Below are 12,340 nucleotides of genomic sequence, written 5' to 3' on the forward strand. Positions count from 1 at the left end.
CTCATGACATTCAAGAGCTTCCTCTACTTTCTGTTAGATATTGAAAGTCGCCTCCCCTAAGGATTAAAACCTTATTAAACAGCACAATTGACTCCTTTTTACTGTATATGCTGTGCAGTAACCTTTTACACACACACATATATGCACGCTGTGGTGAACACTCCACGGTGCTGTTAAAGTTGAGGAACATTTTTTATGAAGTGGTAAATTAAATGCCTTCAATCTACCACTTCTATATTTGAAGTTTTTTTGTTTTTATTTTACTTCTAAGCCACAGCTTTTGTCAATAAATCGAAGTCCCCCTGAAGTGAAACGTGGCACTGATTTTCCTCGTCCCCACACTTTTTGGTTTGTCAGTCAATGAAGTAACATCAATATTCTTCATGAGTCAGACTGGCTCCAAACTTTCTGTGCCTGTTTTCTACAGTTGGAAAGGGAGAGTTGTATTGTGGACTGTATAAGCAACTGGACAGCAAACATTTTCTGTGTAGATTCATACATTGTTACAATAGAGGAGACATTCTGGGGGCAGCATAGTTTAAGACTAAGTTTGAACGAACAGTACCACAACTTATTGCCAACGCGCTGTGCTACACTGTCCCAATACACATACTACGCCTATCGAGCTACATCACCTGTATCGCCAATAACTCGAGTGTATACCCTTATGTGGCATTCTACTCATTGTAATACTCTGTATCCCCTTAAACATCAATTTTCAACCTGCAGGGTGAACATTGTTACAGGGTGTATTGCATGAAGTTTAGATGACTGAAAACCAACCTAAAAAAGCACGATGGTCTAACATGGGACTAAAAAAAGGACAGTTTGTCTGTTGCACGGTACAGTACAGTAGTTTAGTTTGACTCTACATGTCTTTTCCATGCTTTGTTTTACATTTTAGACGGTATCCCCTCGCTCTGGGCAGATTCAGCTGCGAAGCCGTGATGACAGAGAAAGAGACACTTATTCAAAGTGACTTACAAGTGAGAATTATAGAGGTTTTCGTACCGAATGGGTTTGCGACAGGCTTTTAGTTCAGAAAGGTTTGAACATCTTTTCGCGGAGATTACAACGAGTTTCAGCTCAGACAAATAAATACCTGCAATATATCTGCAAATCTATGCTCACGGATAATAAACTTGCTCATGTGTTCATTTATTGCAATTTGTGATCAAAAATTAAACAAAAATGAGATATCTGCGATGTATGTTATAAATTGTCTTTTAAAGGCCTTCTCAGGAAAAGTGTTGTGTGTCGGTGAAGGTGCGCTCCTGCAGAATTGTTAACGCCCACAGGGGATGACTCTCAGACCAATCAATGCTCTGCAGTGTTTCCATATCACCGTATAGTATCGGGTTGGCTTTCTTGGAGCCTGAAGCAGCACCAAAAAAGTATCAAGTAAGTGATACTAACCTTTTTTTTTTGTAAGTTTTAAACGGCAAAGCCTAACAACAAAGTAGTTTACCATTTAGGAATAACTACAACTCCTCCTCATGACAATGAGGCCTCCGAATAAAAAAGATAATGAATGACTTGTAATAATATGCCTCTTCAGAATGGAAGTTATCATTTTTGATAACAATTTACAAGGTGGTGTTCGACCCAAGTAACTACAATGTTGCACAAGAACTATACCTTTCACATTTCTACTTAATGGGCCTTAAGTTGGATATAGTGACTATCTTGTTGTCAGTCCAGATGTATGCACACGCTGACCATTGCTTTCCTCCAATCAATCCAATCCCGTATCATCATAAAAAAAAAATGTATTAACTGTTTGGAGAACTACTGTACCAAACAAGCATGCATACTAGATGTGTGTAAATAGCACAACACAGAGTACTTGCTAGCAAATGCTGTTTAAGGATTTCACACTGCAGATAGCTTTAGTTTCCAACCCCCTTTGCGTTTACAGTCTCCATGCCCTTATAGGACCTTGTTTTGCAATGAGCAGTTGAGAAAGAGTAAAACATTTCACAGATCCCCCCCACTCACAGATCTGTGAGCATGTGAGAGTGAAGTCATTGTTTTCCAAGACACTTGCCAGAGTGTGGGACAAATTATTTGTCAGGCATTTTATGTCCAGTGAGGATCTGTTCATTTTGAAAAAGATATTGATCTAAGAAGCTGAATTGGCAGGATTACCACTCCAAAACGACACTTACTATGATTTAAACTATAATAAGTTATGTCAAACTATATCCCGTTTACATTTACATGATATTTAGTCTTACCTTTCTCATGCGCACTTTGACCACACTGTCCTCTTTCTGATCTCCAGACTCATTTGTCCCACTGAAAACTAAACCAGCAAGTTGAGTGTCCCTGTGAACAACTGAGTCTATGGCCTCATCCGACTCCTCCATCGTAACAGCTGTCGCCTCAGGTCGATGATGTTCCCTGAGACCATCTGCCACCTCAGAGGCAGGTGACTCACTGAAGTAACAACCAGTGCTCTGGTTGCTATGGAGTCCCTCATTGACCTCTTCGGTGCATGGTGGCAGGTTTTGCATGTCTTCTTCAGTAGCCATATGCGTAACATCCAAATGGGAGCTGCTAATCGGATTTTGGGTAATATCATTGATATTCTTTTGAGCTTTCAGCAGGTTGGTGTCATCAGTCCCAACTAAGCTGATTTCTGGGATAGTGTCCAGTTTTGAGGAACTATTTTCCATATAATGAGGTATGGCTAGATCCTCACAAACAGCCAACTCTTCAGGTGATAAACTCTGATCAATATTTCCAATTGACTGACTTAAAGAAGCTTGCTCATATTGGTCTGCACACTGAATAGTGTTTGTCTGCATTTGATCTTCTGATGATCCAGTGTTCAGTTCTCCAGAAGACACGTTTTCATCAGGTGTCAAAAAGCAACACTGCCTTTTGACTTTAGAATCAGATAATTCTGTGGGCTCATGCTTCACACGTGGTTCCTCTTTGCTGCTCTCTCCTTGTGCACTTTCCTCTCCATGAGGCCAGTTCCCTGCTGAAATTTCAACACTATGCTGTTCCATGGAAGTGTGGTAAAATATTTCACAACCATGGCCCTGATCCAACACCCCAGCACAGTTTTCATGATCTTGCTCCCCTTGAACGTCTCTTGAGTGATAGTTAGGTCCGGTATTTCCATTTAGAGTTTCTAGAATATTCAATCCATTCAGCTTGTCAGCAGAATCTGCACTCCAGCTTTCAGATATTCCTTTGCCACATTCTTCATTTACTGCGAACATCATAACTGGTTCCATAGTTTGGTTAGCCTGTGACATCCCAATCCCACTCTCCATCATATCATCTAAACTGTGCAGCACAACAACAGGTCCACTTGCAACAGTTTGGTCACAGGTGGAAATCATCACTTCGACAACATCTGGGCAGCCAGTTTGAGGTTCCAGTTCAGCAACAGAGGACTGGTTTTGTGTGACCTCAGAGATTTCAGGAGGTCTGCTACAACCCTCTGTATGGCTCGCCTTTGTTTCCTGATAGTTTGGTAGTTTGCCAGGCTGTTCACCAGCAAATCCAGACAATGGAGGTCCATTGTCTAACGAGATAGAGATGTATTGTTGCTCCTCATGAGAGATATGTGGACTTTTAAAGACATTATCGTCATTCCAGATGTGACTCTGGCAACTTTCTGTACCCACATCACTTTCTGAATAGAGAGTTTTCTGACTCTGACTGTTGGTATCAGTTGCATAAGAAACATTTGCCTTCGACATACTGTCTGAGTTAGAGCAAAAGGCTCCAGAATTCCCAGTGATTATGGTTTGGAGATGCTCTGATTCGGAGGCCCTTTGGGGAATGTCAGCACCCACCAGCTCATCAGAACAATGAGTTGACTCCTGCAAAGCCATTTGATCTTTTCTATTGTTTTCAGGAAGTATTAAGTGTTCTGTGTCAGTAACATCATCAACAGCACAGGCTGTACCAACAAGTGTCTGAGCAAAGTCGTCTGTAGACATTTGGTGGCACCCCTCTGGCATGGAGGCACACCTTGTCCGCTGGCCTTGTTTTAAAGCCCCTGAGCCCATCCAAAGTCCCTCGCTGTCAACTCCGTGACAGCAGAGCAGATCTAGATCATCATAGCTGTACTGTAATCCCGATGAGTGAGTCACGTGCTCCTCCCAACTTCTTTTCCGTATGGCTACCGGCATGGTAGAGAGCCAGATCTATCCCATAGAGCTGCTTTTTATGCCAGGCTAAATCCAAGAACCAGATCCGCTGCAATTGAGAAGAAAAATGGGAGTAAGAAACATTCTCCCACGTTATGAGTTTACAGTAACTGAATGTGCAGATGACAATTTGGTAAATAATGTTTTACTTCTCAAGCAAACAGGAAATGAATAGTGACTTAAAGTTCAAGAGGGGTGCAATTACACTGCATGCACAATTCTCTGGGAAGTATAAACTCAGCTGGATCAGTATAAGATGTCAGAAAGCCTTGTTACGTTGACCTAATGAGGGAAACTGAAACATTTTCAGACAATGTTCTTCTGAATTTTACATTACTGCTCGCCAAGTACACTTATTTCCTCTGAGCTATAACAGCTGTTTTTGCTGTAAGTTCTAAGAATCATTGAGTGGGGGACAAAGCCGGCAAAGGAAAGATTCTTAAATGCCAAGATAATCAACAATATATATGAAGACGCCCCTTACCTCGTTTCCTTTCAATCATCTTGAAAGAGCAAGCTGTTACCAAATCATATCAAATTTGCACCACTTTAACCAGTCAACTGTACAAAGACGGACTTAATCACTCTGGGTATCGGTTAAGTCATCTTACCTACCCACAAAAATGAGAATGGCCAAACAGAAACAGAAATTAAAACAGCAAATGACAGCCAGTAGCCCCTCAACAGCTGGTTGTCCACAAATCAGCATGATCAAAATGCACGCTGTGGGTATTCTCACATGAATCAAATGTAGATTTGTTTCTGTTATTCTGTTTTTGACCTGAATGTGAATTAAAGGAAAAACCCGACTGATTCTTAATGGAAAAATATTTGCTCTCTTCATGCTTTTAATCTGTTATGCTGGGAAAAATAAGAGATTTGGTTTAAAGCAAGAATCCTAGAATATAAGAAACAAGAAATGTCTCAGAGCAGTTACTCCTTCTAATTTCTCTAATTAATCAAACCAGCAGCTGACAACAACACTTACATATTCAATACATTGTCGATGTTTCACAGTGATATAATAATGTTTACACCTTGTGAATTCTCCAGTGATGACACCGTTTCTTACAAATATAATCCAGTATCTGCGTATTACGATTATCCAGTATCTGAATACAAAATCCAAGAAACTTGGTTGTAGATCCAGTATTTTCTTTTAATACAGTTATCCCGAGATGCTTCACAAGCTGCTTTTTCATTCATCCACCAAAGGCAATTCCTCCATGTTTGGGAAATAAAAATCCAAGTCTTTCAGAGTGACCTGACATGAGAGCTTACTCTGCGAGGAGTCCGTCATTTAAGTTACTGTGAACCAGATTAAAGACTTGAGTCAATATCTTTGCTGTAAGGCTGTGGGACAAGCGGTGAGGCACCCAAAGCAGGCAAGCAGAAAGCCGGGAAGCAGAGAAAAGTCCACAGACAACTTCCATCTTGATCACATTAGGTTTTTTGCTGAGGCTGAATGCCGAAACGTCGGGGTGGTGTAAGAGGGGCCGGGTTTTCTTTCCCCCACTCCACCCCTTCTCTCCTCCGTTCTATCCCTCTTTGCATCAGATCCCCTCCCTACTGGTTTTGACAAGAAGTATGAATCACAACGCAGGAGCCCCATCCCCCGTCTTGACGCTCACCAAGCACACTATACACATTTATTCACCTCACCCTCCTCTTATGTACGCTCTCTACTCACTGTTTTAGAGAGCACCATTTATCCTCTTCGCAAAACTCTTCTATTTCTTCTCCTCAGCCCTCTCTACTTCATTCTTCTTTCGCTCGCTAGCCGGGCAAAGCTCCCACCAGTTGGTTTTGATTAGTAACAGACTGGCTGCCTCATAAGACTTCTGGCTGTTAGCCAAGACAGACTGCTCTAAAGTTTTGGCAGTTATATCTGCAGCCTGCTTTTATTTTTTCAATTTGTCATCTTGTAATGGTACAAGTATTCTTAACCAAACACACTGGCAGTAATGAAAAAATCCAAGGCAAGACGCGTCTGCAGATAATTTAAAGACATGCCTTAAAAAAGTTCTCAAAAGCTAAAGTATAATGACCATTGCTAAATGTTGTTAGACAACAAGGGACAACATTACCTTCAACCTGATACTGTTTTTAAAAGAGATAAAAGGCAGAAAGGAAGAAGAAAAAAAAACATTCAAGACCAAAATACCAGTAATGAATGACCTAATATAGAAATTTCTCAAAGGCACATAGCAGCAAGAAAAGGCAAAGCGGCAGATAAATACAGTTCATCAGATTTAGTCTCTTAACTTGAAATCAGTGTTGCGAAACAGGGTATTGGGATATTTCTAAAGACTTCTGCAAAGCCAGGATTCAACCAAATAGAAAGAGCACTGAAAACTGACTTCAGGAATAACATATTAACCCCCTTTAAACTCTCAGCTCAGTGCAGCTGCACTAAAAGAACACTACACCAAACCAACTGGGACAATCCAAGCACAAGAGCAAACTGGAATGAAGCCCCCTCTCAGTGTCCCGACAACCCTGGCCTATAACCTCTGGGTTATCCAGATGTGAGGTGAAGCTCAGGGTGAGTCTTTTCTTAGGGTCTGCACTGGGAAACTGTGCACTGCCATTTATGTTGGCTCTCCAGGGACACAGATGGGCCCTATTGGGTATTGAAGGGGGAAACATCCAAGATCAACAAGACTCCTCTGTATCATGTCACATGCTGTTTGCAGTGTAATGTAATGAAACGCAGATTTTCTTCAGTCACAGTAGCTTACATGTGGATAAAGCTGGTGATTGAGGTGCAGAGACCAGCACGGAGCATGACTCAGGCTATCCACTCATTATGTCCTGCGGACATAATAATTTAAAAGGCTAGGCTTTTTCATGCCAATCAAACCACCTCGCACAACCACAGGGCAGCTGGCATTTGTCACATTCTGATCCATCCGTGAAACATTAAAGTGAACAATAAAACAAAATGAGGCTTGAAGAACACAAATACCAAGTCATCTACAATCAGTCTAACACATAACAGTAGCCTACTGTGTTTTCACATATATGCAAGCATTTAATGTACCCGTAAAAACTTACCACAGTTTTCTGCTTTTATGTCAAGCAATTGTCTGCGAGCAATCATTATTTACCGCTAAAACCAAAAGCAGGGCTTGTGAAGATGATATATATATATATATATATATATATATATATACATAATTTAGTAGATAAAAGAAGATAAAATAGATATTAGACTTAGAATAGGCAGATATTACCTGTAATAACATTCAGAGAATAAGCAACTCCTGCTGGTTGTAGCACCTGCATGTTAAAGGGGAAGTTTTTTTTTTTTTTTAAACCTGGACCTTATTTCTGGCATAAAATACGTTCATCTCCTCACCGAAAACAGTTTGGTGAAAGTCAGCGTATATCCATATAACGGGAGAGAACAGGACACAGACTCTAAATAAGGCATTATCTGTCTTTATTTCACCAATACTTTAAGACGGATGAATGAATGAACGCACACTATTGCACTCTTAGTTCAGAGCTGCCGTGTTGTTGTTATTGTTGTTTTAATCGGAAGCACAAACCAAATGCTGTCATAAATACTGGCTCAATTAAAAATATAACTGTGGCAAGACACAAATTATCAAAGCAAAAGTTATTGAGATCAATCCCGGGTGCCCAACGGAACATTTGTCTGGATATCTATGTGCCTTAACAGACTCTCATTAGAAAATATGAGCATGACCATTCTCATAGCCATGCAAAATCGTGGGTCACATGTCTGGAGCAGTCACATAAAAAAGACCCATTCATGAATCACCTCAAAATCCCCCACAGTTCAACACATCAAGTGCTTAAGAGCAGTATTGCAGGCCCAAAGGAAACAGCCGCACATTCCTTGCTGATATAGTTTATTATTAGAAAAATAACCCAGTTTAAATCGTGGCCATTGAAGAACAGTGTTTGCCCATGAAGGAAAATGTTGGTGACGCCAGCAGAGAAAAAAAAAGCAACAGTGTCCCTCCCATAACTGAGTCATTCTGAGTCTTTGCGTATACAATGGGTGCTTTGAGTAGATTTTGTTGCACCCTTTTTAAGGCTTCTTTAAATAACGCCTTTTTTTTCACCCTTAGTAGTCATGAGAAGCTTCAAAAACGGTTCTTGGGGTCATTTGCGCTTAAAAGAAAACTAAACAATGTCTTAGATTCCCATCTGATGATTTAAAAATAACGGCAAGCCACACCAAGATCCTTGCAATCCTTTTTCTGTCACTTGCTATGCCCTGTGGTTAACGACCTCTTTTCAAAAGCCTGGCGTCATGTTGGTTAATAACTGTGTTTGAAGGCTGGGTGGGAACTTGGGCAGCTGCAATATTCTTGAATGAAACATCCCAGAGTAGATGATGCAACTAAAGAGCAGGCAAAAAGCTGTTCTAATTGAAACAAAAAAAAAAAAAAAATGTTTTTAATCATCTTTTGACTTTAACCCCCTTTGATTGCGTGGGTCTGACCATAAGTAGTCGCCATGGGAGACACGGAGGGGGGAGCCTTGGCCACGACTGTGGACTGAGCACGTGTCAAAGTTGGTCTGTTACCGTGGGAACAGGAAGTACATGTTATTAAGGATATAAACCATAACAGGCTAAAATAATCAAATCTTTTTGGGGGTAAGATCTCTGTGTGTGTGTGTGTGTGTGTGTGTGTGTGTGTGTCTGTCTGTATGGCACAACAGAGGACATCAAATGTTTGTGTGAGTTTGTTTCTCTGTGAGGATGTGTGGAACTGTAAAGTGCAGTTTGGTTTGTCATAGAGATGCGTCCTCTGGGACACTCATTTTTATGCCAACTGCAGAAAATACTTCAAAAATATTATTGATGTTTAATAGCAACTGGCCAAGCCCATTAAGAAAGACAACACTTTTATGAGCTGCAATATCCATATCAATGCAAAACTACCAGCACAGTTCACGGGGAACAAATAATTAGTTATTCTGTTAAGGCTTTCCTCTTTTACCCAGGTGACATGTATTATATATTATAGATGTGAAATTACCAGGATTTCTACATTCATGTGTTTAAATGTAGCCCAATCTTCAGTCAAGTAACAATCACCGACAATCTGACCAAAGTAGTAAAACACAAATGGCTCAGAAAACACTGAAAGACGCTCAAATTAAGGACATGAGATTAAAACTGAATCGGGCTGAGGTCTGTTTCTACAAACAACTGCATACAAAGTTCCGTCACTGGCCTGCTTAGGGAGTCACTTTACACAAGGAAGGACAAAAATATAGAATTTAAGATGTCTTACGGGTACCTTGTTACAATTGCAACAAATTCAATCTACTGTCTGACAACTGACCTGCATCTCAAAACGATCATATGAACTGAAGCCTGTTACAAACAGCTGGATTCCATTAAAGACTCTATTCTGACTCAAACAAAGGCCCAACAACTATCTGCACCTGAGCACATTCTCACACTTCTGCACTGTTCTACACACCTTATCAGATGTGTGCAGGAATGCCCACAGACATGCCAAAAAACATACATAACCTTCTTCTCTTCACGTGGCTGCTTTCTACAAACACGTTACCAGAATAAAACAACTAAATACAGAGAATTCGACAAAAAATGTAACTTCTCCTCACAAATAATTGATCAAAACTCTTTTTTTTTTTTAATTAAAAGGTGGTACAATGTAGAGACATAGAAATACTTCATGCTACATAACTGAAATTCATCACATCCTCCAGAGCAGCACGTTTGCTCACAGCCTGAGTCTTGGAAGTTTCTGAGAAAAGACAAACATAATATTTATTCTCTTGTTGCTTTGTTTATCAGGAACGGACCCTGAATCTTGGATTAGTCCATGAGCAGGCCAAAAAAGGTGACGCACTATACCTCCTTACTTAGAATTCTGTTTAACACATGCTGCACTGGCATCAGTTTCTCCACTGCAGGTCCAGAAAAACGTGTTGTCCTTGGACACTGTTGCCAAAGCAGCATCAGCAGGGAATATTTAAAAGCAAGATTCAGAGGATGAGCAGCCAGGAACAAAGAGAGACCTCTGAATGCTTTTTCCCATCCATGTTTGTTTGCACTTTGATCACACTGCAACCTAACACAACATCTGTGCCGTTGCTCTCACATATGCCCACAGCTGATGATGATATGTTCTGTTTTCATCTCGTCAAAATCATAAGGAATGCTTTTCGAAAAAAATCCATTTCCAAATCAATCTTTCTTTGGAAGATTCATAAAATTCAAAAAACAATATTTAAGTATATGCATTTTTTTTGCGTGTGATACCATAACCCTATCACTCTCATGAGATACTGGCAGCTTGACGAGATTCGCTCACGCCACACCTCAGTGGAATGAACAAGTTGGATTCCCAGCTGATGACACGGTCGAGTTAAAAGCAGATGTTTGGATGCTTTTTGGATTTAATTAAATCGCAAGGATGCGAAGAACTGGACAAAAGCAAAGCATCTGTAGGTTATGTAACATGTGGGTAAACCGCAGATCCCAAACAAACTCCCTCTGGAGTTCCAGTCAAGTTACGACCCAATGCTCCGTGTCCCAACACACAGAAAGAGCTGCGCTAACTTGTGACAGTGTGAAAGGAAGAAAAAGAATTCATGGCTGATAATCACTGCTCACTATAATGACAACGAGGGGAGACTTGTGATTCACATACCAGGTCAACTGAAACTAGCCACAGGGTGAGTAATTTTCCTGAAATATTGTCAAGGGGCATTACAACAGTGGGAGTTTACCGGATAAGGCTGCTAATGTGGTCATCGCTGTGGATTTGATGGAGGGGCTGCAAACACTCAATTAATCTAAAAAATCTGGCTGTTGGACACTTTCTGAGCCAAGCAATTGCTTCATTTTTTTTTTTCATCATTTCATCAGAGACAAAGCGAGAATGACTGGATCTGTCGGCAAGTGATGCCGATTTATGTGGTGACCTAAGGGAACAGCACGCTGGTGATGTTGGATCCTTTCCTGGAGCAGCGACCGACTCTTTAACCTGCTGGTGGTTAGCTGAGTCAGACTTGTTGGATATGGCTCACTGCTGGGCATTGCTTTTACTTGGGCATTACAGAACGTTTGTGCTTTTTCAGGCTTCAGAGCAATTTCTGTTGTTTCGTACTCTGTATTTTTGGATTAGACTGGCAGAATTCTGAGTTCAAGCAGCAGGATACACTGGACAGCCACCACGCATTCAAATCTGTTCGATGCAAAAGTGACATGGTGTGGAATTCATGATATACAGCATTTGCTTGAACTGCAAAGAATTCTTTAAGGTTTGAGTTTGTTTGAGATGGTGAAAATTCACTCCCCTCTGGCCCCTTTCTAAGTAGCTATTAGCTAAACTCCCTAATCCCTGATACTCAAAACTGAGAGAGCTCTGACTTCTGACTTCTGACTTCTGCCTCCTGCGGGGAAGACACAGGGAATTTTCACACCCATCCAAAGAACAAGCAACAAAATCTGTCAAAACTAGTTGAAAACAAGGTTTGAGGTTTCTTCACTGTCCCCTGGAGGCAAACCTAATTTACAGGCAGGGGTCATACATAAATGTACAACAACAACAAATATTGCCATTTATATGTCTGATAACAACAAGAATGCATGACTTCTGTTCTGCGTTGTGGAAGGACAGGATAGCTCTGCCCTGATGGAAGCAACGCAAACTCACACCTCAAGGGGCTGGTTTGGTGTCAGCCAAAATTAGTCTGACGTTCTTCAATGACGCAAACATATTCAGTTCAATGAGGTCATGTAAGGATATTCCAGCAATGTTGTTGAACAGCTCCACAACACGCCGCAGGGGATTGCAAAGGGATTTTTCTTCAAATCAAGACATAACTCTTTAGTTTTCACCACATTTTTTTTTTTAAAGAACCCAAAATACTGATGTGAATGTAAAGGCAGCCGCTGACCACTTACGAATATTTCACACAGTATATCAAATAACTAAAAAGATCTCAGATGCATGGATGCATTAACAAATCAATGACTGTAATCCAATAATACAGTGCTGTGTATGTGAATGTGACAGACATCCTGCCTTATAAGTCTATCATACTGTGGGTAGGCTACTTTAAGAAAATGTTGACTTTATTGTTGTAGGGCTGAATTTAGTCTTAGAGGGATTACAAGGCAAAAAATGTCATGCACGTAAACA

At 40.7% G+C, this 12,340-nt stretch overlaps 1 protein-coding gene across 1 annotated transcript in view; it reads right to left on the reverse strand.

Annotated features, from left to right (window-relative positions):
* dlc1 (DLC1 Rho GTPase activating protein) overlaps window positions 1-5,588 on the reverse strand; it is an 84,069-nt gene extending 78,481 nt beyond the window's left edge. The window contains exons 1-2 of the mRNA XM_075462911.1: window positions 5,210-5,588; window positions 2,238-4,221 (exon numbers count right to left, since the gene is read on the reverse strand). Of these exons, the coding sequence (XP_075319026.1) occupies window positions 2,238-4,154 (1,917 nt within the window). The 5' untranslated portion in view covers window positions 4,155-4,221; window positions 5,210-5,588. The remainder of the gene's footprint in view (window positions 1-2,237; window positions 4,222-5,209) is intronic.
* Between the last annotated feature and the right edge of the window lie 6,752 nt (window positions 5,589-12,340).

Source organism: Odontesthes bonariensis, chromosome 4 (assembly GCF_027942865.1).
Source record: "Odontesthes bonariensis isolate fOdoBon6 chromosome 4, fOdoBon6.hap1, whole genome shotgun sequence".
Classification (NCBI taxonomy): Eukaryota; Metazoa; Chordata; class Actinopteri; order Atheriniformes; family Atherinopsidae; genus Odontesthes; species Odontesthes bonariensis.